Genomic DNA, 17,892 nt, shown 5'->3' on the forward strand with positions numbered 1-17,892 from the left:
TTGATAATTAGGTATTCAGATTAGGCAAAAATCCAATCCAAAATCTAATCTAACCTCTACCATCCAAGTCAAATCAAATACTTACCACAACAATTACAGTCAATTGAAAAATTAAAAGCCTGAAATTTATTTCCAATAAAAGAATGTATTTCTATTTTTAGAGATAATAAGACGATTTGATAGTACTAGCACAACGCATATTTTGTCTAGCATAAAGAGAGTTTTCTTACACCCAACTTACAATTAATTATTCCATTTTGTTCTTTTAGAGCATCCACAGTGGTTATAGCCCAGCCATAGCCTAGCCACAAACTCCTTCTGCCACATCATTAATACTAAAAATCCTCCTGCCAGTCTGCCACATCAGAAATAGTCTAGCCATAGCCTAGCCATATCATAAATAGCTCAGCCACATCAATAGCCACATCACTAATAACACAATATACGGAATTTAATTTACGAGACATATACGGGAAACATTAATAATACTATTTTAATTTTTTTAAAAAAGTACAATAAATTAAAAAAAGTACAAAATTTTTAAAAAAGTACATTAATAAAAAAAATTACATTCAAAATCGCAAAAAGTACATTACTTAAAAAAAATCACTCGCCGGCTCCCTCGCCTCCGTCGTCGCCGTCGCCACCGCCACCGCCGCCTCCGTCGCCACTGTCACCGCCGTCAACGGGGATTGGGGGAGTTTGAGAACCGCTCGTCCCTGAACTAGGCTCGTTGTTCAGATCCATTTCTCGGTGTTGATCTTGTACATAAATTAAGATAGAGAGAGTACACGTTAATACAAGTTGTGCGAATGAAAATGAAGTGCAAATCGCGTATATATAGTGTTTCGAAAATTAAAAATAAAAAATAAAAAATCCGATGGGCTATGCGCTGGGCGATCCGGGCGCTGCAATGGAGCCGAGCGGATCGCCCAGCGCATAGCCCAACGAATTTTGACCGCCTAGCGCTAGGCGAAATTGATTTCCAGAAAACCGCTCGGCGGTTTTCGGCTCCTCCAATGGTTCGCCTAGCGATCGCCTAGCGCCGGCGCTCGGCTAGGCGGTGCGCTAGGCGCTATTGTGGATGCTCTTACTTTTATTTAGTAACCCATATTTTTCACATCTAATGTGTGGGAATATATATGAAAATGTTGAGATCGGCGCAGAAGCCGTCACTGAAGCCGGAGTCGGACAAATATAAAAAGAAAACAGAAAAGAAAATGGTGTAGCGCGTTCAGTTTACATCAACCCATTTATTTAATTTAAAATTTCAATTAGATGATGCTCATTGAATTTAATTTAATTTGCCGATTTTCAACATCTACAGATTGTACTATTAAATAAAACATAAATTAATGAAGTAAAAAAAACAACGCATCTCCAACATTAAAAAGGATACCAGAACGTGCTTCCTTCTTCAATGAAACAATAAAAAATCATTTCGACAACACAACTCTCTCTCTCTACTTCGTCTCTCCCAGCTCAGAGTGAGGAGAGAGAATATTGCTCGGCTTCACGTTTACCGAGGAAGTTGTCAGTGAAAAGCAGAGACACGATCAATTTTCCGGCGACCAACTACCGCCGCCAATGTGGAAGCTCAGCCCCTTGTGTTTTCTCCTGCTTTGCGCATATGTTTCTGCTCAGGGATCTGGAAACCGCTCCTCTCCGTGGCAGACACTTAGCGGTAACGAAGATCTCCTTTTCCTTTGCTTAGCTTTACCTTTGCTCCTTTCTTCTCAATTTCTCTTTTTATGAGTTTCATTTCTTGTATGGAAATGTGAAAATCTTGGTTAACTGTTAATTGGCTTATGCATGTTTGTATTTATAGTTGATTATATATGTGCATTTCAGTCCTTGTTTTAGAATTGCTAATTGCTCTTAATTTTTGCTTTGATTTGTTGATTCATTCAAATTTGTATGTGAATGGTTAAACTAAGAAATAAGATGTTTTATGCCTCCGAACTGCAGCTAAAAGATGAAGTAGTAAATTTTTGCCAATAGAGGAAAGATCTCGTATTTCTATAGTAGAGAGTTATGATCCTTTTGGTGTTAAGCGGATGTCTGTCTTCTATAGTTTTTAGTAAATCATAAAGACATGCTTATGTTTTCTCTCTTGGTATTACAAAAAATGCTCAGTATGGTCAAGGACTTACTTTCAGTTATCTGATTTGCAGGAAACCAGCCTTTGGTGATAGCAAGGGGTGGATTTTCAGGGATATTACCCGACTCGAGTTTGAACGCCTACGGTTTTGCAGTGCAGACTGGCTTGCCAGATACGCTCGTGTGGTGTGATCTTCAGCTTACAAAGGATGGGGTAGGAATTTGCTTTCCAGATATCAAGCTAGATAATGCTTCCAACATTGATGTAGTGTATCCAAAGGGGCGCAAGACCTATCTTGTCAACGGTGTCTCGACTCAAGGATGGTTTTCTGTGGATTTCACCCTTAAGGATCTAGAACCCGTGAATAGTAAGTTGGATCCTCTTTAATTTGGAAGCCTAAAACGGTTTTGCTTTATCCTTGACTTATAAAGATTTTGGTTCTCATCACATATACTCCACTTTCTATGCATCACTTACAAATGATCTCTCAATGTTAGTGTGCTATCATTCCATATTTTAGTTATGCCTCCATAGTTCTTGTTCTGGAAGTTAGAATCAGTAGTTGCTGCAACCTCACTGACTGTCTTTTGTTCTTGAAACAGTTATACAGAGGATATTTTCTCGGTCTCCCAATTATGATAGTTCTCAGAATCTAATTCTCACTGTTGATGAGGTGGTCACAAACATAAAACCACCTGGATTGTGGTTAAGCGTACCGGTACGAACAAACTCCTTTTGATCATGTTGAATCTCTGTAAGCTATTACTTGATTTTCCCTGACCAGCCTTTTTTTTTCTCCATATGCAGCATGATGCATTCTTCACCCAACATAACCAGAGTATGCGGAACTTCGTTGTTTCTGCATCCAGACGCTTCGCTATTAGTTATATTTCATCACCAGAGATTGGCTTCTTAAGGAATATTGCATCAAGGTTTAGAACAACTAAGCTTGTCTTCCAATTTCTGGGCCCTGATCAAGTGGAGCCCACAACAAACCAAACTTATGGTTCACTTCTGACTAATCTTACATTAGTTAAAACATTTGCTGCTGGGATTCTTGTTCCGAAAACCTACATAATACCAGTGGACAGCAGCTTATATTTACAGCAAGCCAAATCGCTTGTTAATGATGCTCATGCAGCAGGTCTAGAAGTTTTTGGATATAATTTTGTAAACGATGCTACATTACCATATAATTACAGCTATGATCCTGTGGCTGAGTATCTGTCCTTCATTGACAATGGAAAATTTTCTGTCGATGGTGTGCTCTCTGACTTCCCAATGACTGCATCAGCAACTATCGGTGAGTAACTTATATTTTCCATGAAAATTGGCATTGGAATAGCCTGTTAAAGATCCTGCTACAAACTTGTCACTTTTCGATTCACCTTTTTACTTTTGCAAGAGAGCATTAACAGTTTCCTATGGATGCTTACGTGATGATGATTAATCTGTTAATCTGTTGCAGATTGCTATGCCCACATGAGCAAAAACGATTCTGTCAAAGGTACGAAGAATTCTTACCATGAATTTTCTTTCTAGTTTCACTTGCATTACATACACCTCTGGAGTATAATGTTGCCAAGTTCGAGAGGTTAGATGCTAACGCATCCATATTTCTCCTGTTAATGCAGCAAATGTTTTGGTTATCTCTGACGAGGGAGCAAGTGGAGACTATCCTGGTTGTACTGATAAGGCATATGAAAAGGCTGTATCAGATGGTGCAGATATACTTGATTGCCCTGTTCAAATAACCAATGACGGAATACCTTTTTGCTTGGGATCCATTAACCTCAGGGATAGAACAACTGTTTCTCAATCCAACTTCATCAACAGGGCAACAGATAATCCAGAACTTGGCATAGAAAAAGGAATTTTCGCCTATAATCTCACATGGAGCGAAATTAAGACCTTACAACGTAAGTGTTATACTAAAATTTATTCTTACTCCACACCTAATAATATAGCCAAGACTATGAAAAAGGACACGAAAATCCATCATCCCCTTTTACATAATCAATACCCATCATTTTTGTGAAACCAAAATTTTCCCCTAAAGAGTGAAGATATCAATATCAGGTCATTCAGCTTTGAGAACTTGATTATTTTGCTGTACAGTCTTCATTTAGCATCCATAATGTTCTTGCATATTGCTTATTTGACTGTTGAAGACTATCTGTATTTACTAATAAGCATGTTATTTTTGTTTGAATACAGCTGCTATTTACAACCCATATACGAAATATCAGTTGTTCCGGAATCCAAAATTCAAAAATGCTGGGAACTTCATGCAGTTATCTGACTTTTTGACGGTAGCAAATACATCTGCAGTCAGTGGTGTCATAATCAGCATTGAGGTGAGTTAAAATCATAGTCTTCATTTCTCACTATTCCAAATATATTTACATTCATACATGTGTATATGCTTAAATTAACATCACGCACACATACATTTCATGCAGCATGCTTCTGATTTGATTGATCTTGATCACCAAATGTTTTTGGAAATTATCATTCCACATATTTGTTTAGTAGCAACTAGCAAAGACTTCATAAACTACTCTATTATGTTCCAGAAAGTGGTTGTTTTCGTTAAAGGTGTATGATGAACATGGTATCGTATTTGTTGTCATGCAGAACGCTGCGTATCTGGCTGCAAACCAAGGTTTAGGTGTGACCGACGTGGTTTTGGATACGCTAAGCAAAGCCGGGATCAATAAGAAGGTTATGATAAGATCCAGTGACAGTGCCGTACTGTCAAAGTTTAAGAGCAGCAGTAACTATGAGCTTGTTTACCTGGTTGACGAGGATGTCGGTGATATATTGAACTCGACCATTTCAGAGATAAAGAAATTCGCTAGCTCTGTGGTCCTCTCTAAAGAATCTGTGTATCCCACTGACAAGCTCTTCACCACCCATCCCACAACCATAGTTCAAAAACTTCAATCCTTCAATCTTTCAGTTTATGTGCATCTTTTCCAAAATGAGTACGTGTCTCAGCCTTGGGATTTCTTCTCTGATCCATATACGGAGATTAACTCTCACGTCAATGGCTATTTTATCAACGGTGTCATAACCGACTTCCCTGCAACTGCTGCAAAATACAAAAGTGAGTCTGTTTCTAAACGTGTAGAGGTTTCCGTTGTGCTTGCTTACTCATCTAACTGTCCCATCTTTTCTTATTGGCATACAGGAAATCGGTGTTTAGGGTATGAAGATGTCCCGCCATACATGTTAACAGCCCCGCCTGGCGGCCTTCTTACAATTATGGACAAGCAAAGTCTGCCTCCAGCAGAGGCTCCGAATCCCACTCTTACGGATGAGAGTGTGATCGAGCCTCCTCTGCCCCCAGTCAGGGCACCGACTAATGACAGTGGCACGACCGCACCGGGCCCTGTTTCACACGGGCAGCCTATGCTGGTGGGAAGCGCCATCCTCAGTGGCATTTCTGTTTGTCTTGCAGCTCTTGTGTTATGCTGATGTTGATAGCTATTTATGTTGCCCGCCATTTTGTGATGTTTATATATTCTTGGTTGTTTTTATGACTTACAAATATTTTGAGCTTGAGGGATTGCCTTCTTGTAGGTATTTTCATTTTTTTTATCGAGATACTATTTTTTCAAAATAAAAATATTTATACCAGAGTCGCTGTTCTTTGCTCTATCGGGCTACACCGCTTTTTATTAGCCCACTAGTGCAAATCACGACATGAACAAATACTACCAGTATAATTTACTACTTCCTCCGTTTCATAATAATAAAATCATTTTATTATTTTGATATGTTTCATAATAATGAAGTCATCTCACATTTTAGTAAAAGTCAACACATTTTTCTCACTTACCTTTTCTTACCTTATTTTCTCTTTATCTCTCAACTTTTTTTAAATCGCATTCCGAAAAAAACGCCTTCACTATTATGGAACGGAGGAAGTACAAACTAGTGCTCCTTTCTGCGTGATAAAAGAAAATTTACTTTGGAAATTTTACTATTAAAACAATACATTGAAATTTATAGTATCTTATAAATCCACTAATAAATGATGACTTAATGAACACTATGGTAATACTCATAATATATAGTAAGCGAGGCTTCACGTGGCAAAAAGGTGATTGGTAGTGTATCCGACGTGTCAACCTATGATTTGCTAAAACTTCAGTTAGTTAAATTTAACGGTCTGTGGAGAGAAGAGGAGGCGAGGATGAAAACATGCAGAGCAAGAGTCTGAAAAAAATAGTGGTGGCTCTTTTCGCATTCAACTCCATCTCTCTCTACCTCTTCTTCTCCTTCCACCCCGACCACCGCTCACCCTTCAACACCCCCACCGCTTTGCCCTATTCGCAGTCCCACCTCTCCCTCTCCTTAAAACCCTGGCCGATTTTGCCCTCCTACCTCCCCTGGTCCCACAATCCCCACACCAAATTCAACTCTTGCGAAGCCTTTTTCGGAAACGGATTCACTAAGGAAGGAGAACAAGTCCTTCTCGGCGGAGGAGGGTGGTTCCGATGTTACTACAGCGACGCCTTGAAGACCTCCGTATGCGAAGGGGGGAGAATTCGGATGATCCCTGACAAAATCGACATGTCTCATGGGGGTGAGAAATTGGGGAGCGTGATTGGGAGAAACGAAAGCGAGGAGTTGCCTAATTTTCAAGATGGGGCGTTTCAGATTGAGGTGGCGGACAGATCCAAAATTGGGAAACAGATGGTGGATGAGGAGTTTTTGGATAAATTCTTTGAGAAAGGTGAAATTCTTAGACATACTGTGCGTGAGTTGATCCGTTCGACCCGCTTAGTCGATGCCGATGAATTTGCTTGCTCTAAGGTTGGTCTTGGAACTGTAGAAACTCTTCATTTTTTGGATTTCTCAATCTTATTTATTTACATGTGAGATTTTGGATTGTTTAGTTTCTTAATTATGATTGATTGGCAATGAGATTCCATTACAATATTGACTATTGTCAATTGAGAACACTTGGGTGTTGAATAACTGAAGGATTCCCTATTGCTGAGCATAGATATCCTTCCTGCAAATGTTACAACTACATAGAATAGTAAATATTCATTGCTACGTAAGTATGTATGAAGTGAATTTCTGGTTGATCTCTGTATATATAACAGTGTTGGTGTTTAGCTAAAATTGAAGTTGCTGGTTATACTGCTTCCAGTTGTAACTGCATGATGTGGTTTCTATAGTATTTTCTTTTTGTCTGAAGTGTATTCATGGAAATTTAAACATTTGTATGATGTTTTCTTCTTATTTTTGCAGTGGATTGAAGAGCCAGCAATTTTAGTTACTCGATTTGAATATGCAAACTTGTTTCACACAGTTACTGAGTGGTACAGTGCTTATGTAGCCTCCAGGGTCACTGGCTTGCCTAATCGACCCCATTTGGTGTTTGTAGATGGTCACTGTGAGGTATGCTGCCTTGAGTTGATTTAGCTTTTTACCCACTCGTAGAACATTAGCAAATGGCTGCACTCTGAGTCATAACCAGGTCGATTTCTCTGTAATTTGTATGTTGGAAATTTACATTGTGAATCCTAAATTCTAGTAATCTAGTTAATCTGGCATATCACTTATGATACTTGATGATCTTATTAATGTAAGGAAAAACAATCCTGTCTACCGTTATACAAAAGACAAGGAAAAACAATCCTGTCTACCGTTATACAAAAGACATGCTAAAGAACTAGTGAAAACCAATCATGTGAAGTATGAGCTGTAGTAGTTCAAAGATAATTAAGGTCCGGTGATCACCTTTGCCTCTTGAATGGATGGTCTTTTGATCATGGAAGTTGGGGAAGCAAGTTGGGTCGAAAGTAGTGTAGAATGATTTGATCATTGCACGTGTTGAACTTGCTAATGAAGTAAAAATGACAAGAAAAATCACAGAGGATCAGTAGCACAGGGAAGCACTTCCATGGTGTCATTGTGGTTAAAAGTAGGTCATGTATATCATGTGTTCATACAACAATTTCATTATCGTGGATCATGTGTGTGATACAAAAAATGTGATTTGGGTGGTTTAGGTTCTGTATTATTAGTCTATCAACTCTGAGTAACCGATTAATATGGCTCTTATATGGGTTCTTCTACCTTTATGTTAGTTCTTTTTCGTGTTCTTTTTCGGTAAGTAGTTACCATTTTATGACATTATCAGGCTCCCTTACAAGAAACATGGGCGGCATTATTTTCAAGCCTTACATATGCCAAGAATTTCACTGGTCCAGTTTGTTTTCGACATGCCATTCTTGCCCCATTAGGGTATGAAACTGCTCTTTTTAAGGGAATCACTCAGACTATAGACTGTTATGGAGTTTCTGCACATGATCTGTTGCAAAATCCTAATGATAACAAGACTGCTCGGTTGTCAGAGTTTGGTGAGATGATAATAGCTGCTTTTGGTTTTCCAGTGGATAGACACCATATCCCTAAGCCAAACTCTGGCCACAATATCCTCTTTGTGCGACGTGAAGATTATATGGCCCATCCTCGTCATGCTGGCAAGGTAGAATCAAGGCTCAGCAATGAACAAGAAGTGTTTGATTCCATAAATATCTGGGCATCAAATCATTCCAAGTGTAGATTAAATGTTGTGAATGGACTGTTTGCGCACATGCCCATGAAAGAGCAGGTTCGAGCCATCCAAGATGCTTCGGTTATTGTTGGTGCTCATGGAGCTGGTCTCACTCATATAGTATATGCTACCCCAAATACAGTGATCCTAGAGATAAGTAACAATGATTACAGGGGAGGGGGGCATTTTCAGCTGATAGCACAGTGGAAAGGTTTGGGGTACCATGCCATTTTTCTATCCGGAACATATGCACGAACTCCACGAGTAATTAACAAACTGAGCAACATTTTGAGTGGCCTTGGATGCTGAAAGGCAAGTGTTTCTCTGATTTTATTGAAGAAGAAGTGTAAGAGTTTTTTACTCTACTGCTAATGCACCAGTGCTCCTAAGTCTAGGCATGCACACGGTTCAAAAACCGCCGGTTCCGGTTCGAAACCAACGGTTCACGGTTCAAGATTTGCATGAACCTGGACCGGCCCGCCAAGGTTTCCGGCGGTTCCAGTTCCGGTTCGGAAAACCGCCGGTTCCGGTTCGTAATTTTAATTTATTTTTATTTTTTTGCATTTTTTTCTTTATTTATATGTGAAATGTGCGTAAATAAAATTTAAAAAATCACGATGAAAATTGCAATTTTATTAAGAGACTACAAGTTACAAAAATTACAAATCACAAAAATCTTGAAGTCTTGAATTCTTAAATAAAAAAATAAAATACAACGAGACTGCTAGTCTACAAATTACAAAAAAGAATTGAGGACACCTTTAGCAATTCAACCTTCAATGTTGAGTTTAGTCTAACAATCAACAATTATAGTAGAATTGTTGAAAGTTTTCTAGATTTAGTAGTATAGAGAAATCTCCTTCACCGACTAGAGTATATACAAATATAATTATTTAATTGTATTTGCATATTTTTAAAGTATAAACAAATGAAAAAAAAGAAATAAAGGAAAAATAACTTGAGCTCAACTTAAATTTAAAATTTTAAGTTGAGGTGCCTACGTATCCTCAATGCTCATTTACATTGGGGAATCAAAGCTCACGTAGTTCTCTTACCTTACTTACCTATTTGGCTTGGCCGGCGGTTGACGGTTGGCCTACGCTTCATCCCCGGTGAATTCTTCTTGTGATGCCTCCTGACGATTATCCCAATCAGGTTCTTGATCTCTGATGTCAGTTTTGGCCCAATCATCAAGTAACATCACAGCTTCCATATTTTTTGCGGAGAGGTTACTTCTTGATTCATCCAACACACATGATCCAAAACTGAAAGCGGACTCGATGGCGACAATGGAAGCCAGAACCGAAAAAATCTCCTTGGCCATTGACGCAAGTATGGGGAAATCTTTCTCGTGTGTTCCCCACCAATCGAGGACGTCGATTTGGGCGGGAGTAGGACCTTCATCACTAAAGGAAAAGAGTTCGGACTCGATGGCGACAATGGAAGCCAGAACCGAAAAAATCTCCTTGGCCATTGACGCAAGTATGGGGAAATCTTTCTCGTGTGTTCCCCACCAATCGAGGACGTCGATTTGGGCGGGAGTAGGACCTTCATCACTAAAGGAAAAGAGTTAATCGTAATATAAATCCAACTCACTCATCATACTTGAGGCCGGCCTCCCGCCGGTGCTGTAGGCGTATAGGTCGGCTAATTGGGATTGCGCGTCGGGATCATCATAAACATTTTGAAATGTGAAACTATGTTGTTGAGGAGGGGGTCTTCTGACTTGGTGGGTACTGTTATACTTGGTTTCATATTCGGTGTAGAGAGCACGCAAGTTATACTCGAAGGTTTGTTGGACAATTGTTCGGTTCGAGAGGTTTATTTGAAATGCTTCGTCGTTGGTATCCGATTGCAATGCTTGAAGTGGACCAAGATCAATAGAACTCAAATTGTTATAATAAAAGTCTAAAATCCTGGTTGTACCGACTAATTTCCATTTCGGATCCAAGACCTTTGCAATCAAAAACACTGTTGGAATCTCACTAAAATACTTAAGCCATTTGTCAATCATATAATATAAAACACACATCAATTCAGGATTCGAAGTCGCATTTTTCATCGTTGTTTTAAAAGCAAGTGATATATACATGAAATGCTCTAAAACACGAATAGCAGTGCAATAATAAACACCCGATAATTCAACATTCGCATTTTTGAAACATTTGAACAATTTAAATAAACTCATGTTTTGTTCCCAACAACTATGCGATAGATATAAATCACGAACGAGATAAGTTCTAAAAAAATCACACAACTCATCTCTATGCCCCAAAGTAGAATTCAGACAATCATATGTCGAATTCCATCTATGAGACACATCCATGATAAAATTTGTATACCTTACCTTCTTTTGATGGCAATACTTCTTCCAAGCTTTGCCAATGGCGGCTTTTGATGGATCACTCTAACTGAAGTTCTAATAGGACTAACATGTTTTTGCCATAAATCAAGCGCATCTTGTACACATAAATTCAAAATATAACTATGCATCTTTGATGAAAATACTTACCGTTAATAACCGGACCACAAGCTGCAATCAAGTCACTAATACTTGCAGTGTTAGCAGTTGCATTATCAAAGCAACAGAAAATATTTTGTTGCATGATTGAAATTCATTCAAAACTTGAATAATTAAAGAAGCAATTTCAGGTGCAGTGTGTTGTGTGGGTAATTCTCTAAAATCAATCAAACGCTTGTTCAAAGACCAACTATTGTCCATAAAATGAATCGTAATGCCCATGTATGAATGTCTGTTAAAACAATCAGTCCATACATGTGAGCAAATGTTCACTTTGTGTCTCAAGTTAAGTAGATAACGTGCTAACTCAACTTTTTTCTCCAAACATTGTCGAACGGTAGATCATTGAACGGTCATTCGACTTATTTTTTTTACCGCTACGTTAAAAGCACTTTGTATAGTAACCTCATATCCTTTGTTATCATAAACATTAAAAGGAAAATGCTTCATTGCAGCCCATCTAGTCATAGTATCGTTAACATTTTAGGATCATATTTAAAAAGAGGCGCACCTAATTGAGACGAACCTGAGCCACCGGGCTAGAAGTTTAGTTGGGTTTGGGTAGCGGTAGTGCCACATCCTACCGGATGCGTTGTCGTCAAATGACGACGGAGGGTTCCATATCCCCCACCACTCTCAAATTTGTAGACTTTTGTACAATAGTTACAGTATGCATGAAACGCCGATGTCACTTCTTGAGAGAGAGGATCATTAAGATTAGGAATTACCACCGGGATCTTTCTGTAATGTTTCACAAAAATATCAGATTTCAATGTTTTTTTAGTGGGTGGAAGGGGAGGAAGAGGCATGTCCTCATTTCCGCCAGTGCTAGACGGAATACGAGAACGAGATACATCATCATTGTTGTTGTCCGAGTCCGAAGATATAGACACGTCGTACTCGTCATCATCGTCTTGTTGGTGACTGCCCCCTACATCTTGATGCATTTGAGTGAGTAACATGGCAGTCCTATGATCTTCTTCGGTCTATAAATATTATAAGGTATGAATTAGGAACATAAACAAAAAAAAACAAAAAAAAACTTAATATTATGAAATTGTGAATACTAAAAATAAAAAAAATAACTTACTTGCAAACGTTCAGCCTCCCATCGGGAAACCTCATCCAAAACTTCTCGACGACTAGGTCGTCGGGATCTTTGAGAACGAGTAGTTTAGTCTTGGGAAATTCCCTTGCCCGATCACCACCACGAGAAGAAAACATATTGCAAAGTGAAAGTAATATAGAATATGGATTATGGAGTAGTGTATGGATGTAAGCAAATAACAACTTAAGTAGTGAAAGAGAGCACAATCACAATACACAACAATAGTAAGCAACTTGAACAATCAGAGAGAATGAGGAAAGAGAATAGAGAAATTGAGATTGAAAAGTGAAATCCTTGTTAACACAAGAATGGGGTGAGTAAAAATGATATGGAAGTGTGGTATTTATAGGAGAAAAATTGGAAGAAATAAATAAAAAATAAAATAAAATTCAAATCGGCCGGTTTACCGCCTGAACCGGCGGTTTCTAGCCGGTTTTCAGGCCTAAACAATGCACACCTATGGCTGCCATCCTGAAAAAGCCTGAAAAGCACCTGAACCGTCGGAAACCGACGGTTCAAACCGGCGCTTTCTGACGCAAACCGCCTGAAAAGCCTGAAAACCTATGATTCTAGCCGGAATCTCACCGTTGCAACCGGCGAACCGCCGGTTACGGTTCCTTGATTTCTCTAACCTGAACCGGCCCGCATGACCCGTTGAACCGGCGATTAACCGGCGGTTTGGTTCGGTTAGTGCATGCCTAGGAGGCTCCTAACCATTGATTTCAGGCTAAGAGGTTTCTTTGGATATATTTAGTTGACATTTGGCAATGATCGTCCAGTTTTGTTTCTGAGGAATCACAAATGATGATTCTCTCTTTGTTGCCAGCAGGAAATGGCATATACCCGGGATTCAAACTGATGAATGCTTGGCCAACTCGCGGTGAATACCTATTATCTTTTAGCTCTTCAAATCTTCTTCCTATTGTTAGAATTGGAACTCTGGACTGATTGCTGCCACCTACACTACTGTGACATACCAGTATAAATTTACTGAATCAGGCTGGTTTGTCAATCTCAATACTGTCTCGTTGATTGTTCTCACCTTTTACTCTTTAATGTGTGTTTCTGGGTTGAAAGTAATTCCAAAGTATGGGTTGAATATACCAGCAATTAAACTTTGCTTGAGCTTGTGTAAAATAATTCATGGATGTGATAATGAAGAGAGCAATTCAGAAGCCATGTCACAAATTTTCATGTCCCAACTATGCCCCTATACTTGATCACACTTAACATTACAGCTGTAAATTCCCATGATAAGTAGTACTACTACACAATAGTACAACTCCTTTAGAAGGCTACACAGCCGCCTTACATGCACTAAAGGTTTAAGTTGATTGATTCCAAAAAAAGATGATGAATCAAAGTATTAAGGCAAAGCACATGATTCACGGCCAAAATATCAAAAATAAAAAGATAACAAAAAAACCACGCTCCGTCCTACTAAGTTATTACTGTGATGCAGAAACAATGTCTTGACAAATTTGTTCAGAACATGCAAAATCTCAGGATAATTTTTTGGACTGAAAAATTTTAGATTATCATTACAAAACTCAAGCGGTGCTTGCACCTTTTCCCTTCTTCTTCTGAAGTTTCTTCATGTAAAACTCCAGCTCCTTGCCCTCCAAGATATAACTGAAACAACAAACATTCAACAGATGAAGTTAAAGCAAACAATTCATATATAGCAGGTGCATGTGTCAGTTGCAGAATAAAATGTAGCACTCCAATGACATGAAAATCAATCACATTAGACAGAATAACTCATAGAAGCAATCCAAAAAGCTGACTACTGTAAGATTATAATTTGTTAACTCACACAACAAATAAGATGCAATACGCTGAAGCACCAAACCAACATTGTCTCATCACGGAATTAGTCAAAGGAAGGAAAGATAACTTTCTACTACACAAAACAAATCGAGCATTTTCATTGGCCTAAAGAAACTTGCCAATCCAGAAACAAATAAACATGATTATAAGCATGAGGCTGTTAGAATTTACATTATAGAGTTATGAGATTGACAACGCAGTGAAAAACTGCAACGTATTTTTACTTTATCCCCGGGTCTCACCCCATAAAAAGTATGTGACACTAGGGGGCATTGCGGTGCTTCATATGTTAATATGGGAAACGCATTGCAGAATACATACCCATCACATCGCCCACACTGTCCTGGGCGAGAGGCAATTGCAGCTAACAGGCGACCACCACCAAATTGTTCCTCGATATGTTGGTCAATCTTACGGTCCTGCTGACGTTTTTCTAGTTTCCTCTGGACATGGTTACTCTTCTTTGCCTCCTCAGTCACAGTTGTCTCAGTTTCCTTTAGTCCAGTGAAACGATAGAAAATATATATATAGTTAGCACAATCTGGAGAAATATTAAGATGATAATTAAGAAAGTGAAAGGATAAACTGTCTATCTTACACGGGCATAGCAACTTCTAGATCATGAAGAAAATTACATCCGACTAAATGGGTACAAACAGAGGTCACTAAATATCAGAGAAATCATAACTAGCTCATAAAAATCCAGAACCACAGTAACAATGCAATTCCTAATTAACAATGCAATGCAATATAGTAACAATGCAATTCCTAATTAACAGTATATCCCACTATTCTTTTCTTCACATGTAGCCAAAGACCCAGCACACTGATGTATCAGCAGTATGCAGCACAATATAGACTGAATAAAGCAATAGAATAAAAATAACTTGAAACTGAAATACGTGAACAAAGAAAAAAGATGTCTACCTCTCCTTCCTTCTTTGCAGCAGTCTTCTTCTTGCGACCAATTTCAACTCCATAATGTTGAAGGTACCACTGCTTGAATGGTGCAGCATCCACTTGAACAATAGCACCCTTCACCAAAGTCTGGGTCCTGACCAGCTCATTGTTGGATGCATTGTACACGACATCAAGAATACGAGTCTTTCTGGTCACAGCCTCACTCCCCCAGGAGTAATTTCCAGTGTCAAGTCTCAATGCACGCCACTTCACATTGCCTCCACGAACCCTGACCCTGCGAACTGTCTTGTTACTGGACAACTTCGTGTTTGCTGGCTGTCTTCCCAGCTCATACCTAATAATTACATAGAACAACACCATAAAATTAAACAGTAGTACAATCAAAATGTATCATAATCAGAATAGTTCTGAACTGAATATGCAAAACTATTTCAAAAGAAATAGTAGTAATAAATCGAATATAAAAAGAAATTTAAAAAAAAAAGATTTTAAATTTTCTCAACATATTAACTTCAATAAAACGGATTAGTAATCTAATTTGCAGAAGACCTATTTGACAGAACACAATAATCAGACAACTTAGCAGTAACGAGAGCAAAATTGAGATACTGAACGAAGAGAATAGAATAAATAGCAGAATAAGCACTAAAAGAAGCTAAAAATCGAATATCAAATTGATGAAGAAAAAATTACTTTCGCTTCTTCCTCCATGCCTTCTTCTTGCCTCCAGTGGCACGCCTCTTGTGCATAGAATCCCGAGAAATACCTGAACACAAGCAACATTAGTGCCATAAACTCTCAATCGCTTTATTCCAAACAGACAGCATCTCCATGAGTTTGTGTGCACAAGCTAAGTATCAGAAGATATGAACATAAGAAGCAGATTTTACCCATGATTGCTGGTGGATGAGCTCCTCAGTGTCCTTCGTAGTGCAGGCCGCCGTAGGCAGATATGTAGCTCTGCTCTTTTGAAACCCTAATTACAATTACAACTTTATATATAATAATCCTGGGCCCTCGAATTGGGCTTAATTTGATCCAAAGTCCAGTATTCTGGCCTGTGTGCTGATTATAATACTAATAATTATTAGGGTAAATTACTTCAACAGTCATGAACTTTGCCAAAAGTGTGGTTTTTCCCATCAACTTTAAAAGTTGCACGAAAAGTCATGAATTTTATCGGGTGTTGCAAATTTCCCGTCCGACCCGACCCGGTAAATTTCCGGCGCAAACTAATCCTACATGGCTTGCCGAAGGTGTGACATGACATATTTTTCCGGCAGTACATAAAACAGCGTTGTTTTGCACTGTTAAAAACGACGTCATTTTATACAGATTTAATTAAATTAAACCAAATTTCGAGATTTAGGGCTCGATTGAATTAAACGGCCACACGATTTAGGGCTCGCGATTCCCACTACCGTTTGCAATTCCCGATCTGTGACGCTGCCAACGGAAAATATGCCATATCACGCCTCCGGCAAGCCATGTAGGATTAGTTTACGCCGGAAATTTACCGGGTCGGGTTGGATGGGAAATTTGCAACACCCGGTAAAGTTCATGACTTTTCATGCAACTTTTAAAGTTGATGGAAAAAACCACACTTTTGACAAAGTTCATGACTTTTGAAGCAATTTACCCTAATTATTAATAGTAAAAATAATATGAATAATTATAATATAACTAATCATAATAAATTAATATTAATATTACCGCCACTATAGAGTCTCATTCCTTTTCTTCCGAGAGATTTTTTTGTCACTCGTCCCTTAAATTAAGGGACACTCTTTTTTCCACCCATCCCAAAAAATGGCTAATTTACACTTATGTAAAGCTATTCCTAACTTATTACTCATAAATATTAATTTATTTATAATTTATGCTACTAAGATACATCATTAAACACTAATGTCATATCAATTACCAGAATTATGTCTAGGAAAGTAATTTGATTCCTTAAATTTTAAATTTCTATGTTTGTTTCGGTTTTTAATCAAACTGAGAAAGTAGTCAAAATCCTAAGAACAAAAAAAGTTAGTACAATTTTCTATGATTTTGAATCCTAACTTTTCTTAGGTGTTCGTTTTCCCATTTTTAGGATTCTTGTATATTTAATACAATATAAGTATAGTTTTATTGTTATTATTATTATTATTATTAATTACTACAATGTATTAAAAGTAATTTAAAATTATAAATCATGGAGTACTTAATTTTGATATAATAAATAATTATAATTAAAATTATCATAATTATAAATATATGATTATAATATTTATATATATTTGTTATTATCACAGTTCTCGGTAAAATTTATAAATAGTTATAATAATAAAAATAAATTAATATTATTTTATAAATTAATAATTAGTCAATAAAGTCGTAGTGAAATTTTAAATTATAAAATTTATTCAAATATTATATCTGTAAATGTTAAATTATAATTATAATAATTATATTTATTATTATAATCAGAACTATAATTACAATTATATTATGATGGATAATCCATAATTAAACTAATAATAAATATAATAATATAATTATTATCATTTGTAATTAAAAATTTAATATAAATTTTATATTACTGTTATTCTTCTCTATATATATAAAAAATAAGTGGAGTATATTTTTAGTTTGGTATTTAAATCAAATATAAAATTTTAAATCATGATAGTTTCCAAACACAGGAAAGTGAACTTATTAGGAATCATATTATCGGAATTCATTTTCCTAGAAATCATTTTTCCTTGCCAACTTTACTTTTCCGTGAACCAAACATGGTCTAATAATAATGTGAATCTCACTTATTCATTAACACTATTTTAACT

At 37.4% G+C, this 17,892-nt stretch overlaps 3 protein-coding genes across 3 annotated transcripts; 2 read left to right on the forward strand and 1 right to left on the reverse strand.

Annotated features, from left to right (window-relative positions):
* The first annotated feature begins 1,406 nt into the window (after positions 1-1,406).
* On the forward strand, positions 1,407-5,743 carry LOC121807010 (glycerophosphodiester phosphodiesterase GDPDL3-like). Its single transcript, XM_042207195.1, has 9 exons — positions 1,407-1,684; positions 2,175-2,468; positions 2,704-2,819; positions 2,909-3,404; positions 3,570-3,608; positions 3,736-4,020; positions 4,319-4,458; positions 4,739-5,210; positions 5,295-5,743. Exons 1-9 carry the CDS (start codon positions 1,588-1,590, stop codon positions 5,579-5,581), a joined length of 2,226 nt encoding a protein of 741 aa, XP_042063129.1. The 5' UTR covers positions 1,407-1,587; the 3' UTR covers positions 5,582-5,743.
* Positions 5,744-6,052: 309 nt separating this feature from the next.
* LOC121807308 (beta-1,2-xylosyltransferase-like) lies at positions 6,053-9,075 on the forward strand. Its single transcript, XM_042207535.1, has 3 exons — positions 6,053-6,925; positions 7,370-7,519; positions 8,265-9,075. The coding sequence occupies exons 1-3, from the start codon at positions 6,311-6,313 to the stop codon at positions 8,988-8,990; spliced, it is 1,491 nt and encodes a 496-aa protein (XP_042063469.1). The 5' UTR covers positions 6,053-6,310; the 3' UTR covers positions 8,991-9,075.
* A 4,649-nt stretch (positions 9,076-13,724) lies between these two features.
* LOC121810055 (40S ribosomal protein S8-like) lies at positions 13,725-16,031 on the reverse strand. The gene is made up of 5 exons (XM_042210948.1): positions 15,952-16,031; positions 15,755-15,827; positions 15,068-15,395; positions 14,462-14,634; positions 13,725-13,942 (listed from the first exon to the last, which is right to left on the reverse strand). Exons 1-5 carry the CDS (start codon positions 15,953-15,955, stop codon positions 13,861-13,863), a joined length of 660 nt encoding a protein of 219 aa, XP_042066882.1. The 5' UTR covers positions 15,956-16,031; the 3' UTR covers positions 13,725-13,860.
* Positions 16,032-17,892: the final 1,861 nt, after the last annotated feature.

This window comes from Salvia splendens, chromosome 6, assembly GCF_004379255.2.
Source record: "Salvia splendens isolate huo1 chromosome 6, SspV2, whole genome shotgun sequence".
In the NCBI taxonomy this organism is placed as follows: Eukaryota; Viridiplantae; Streptophyta; class Magnoliopsida; order Lamiales; family Lamiaceae; genus Salvia; species Salvia splendens.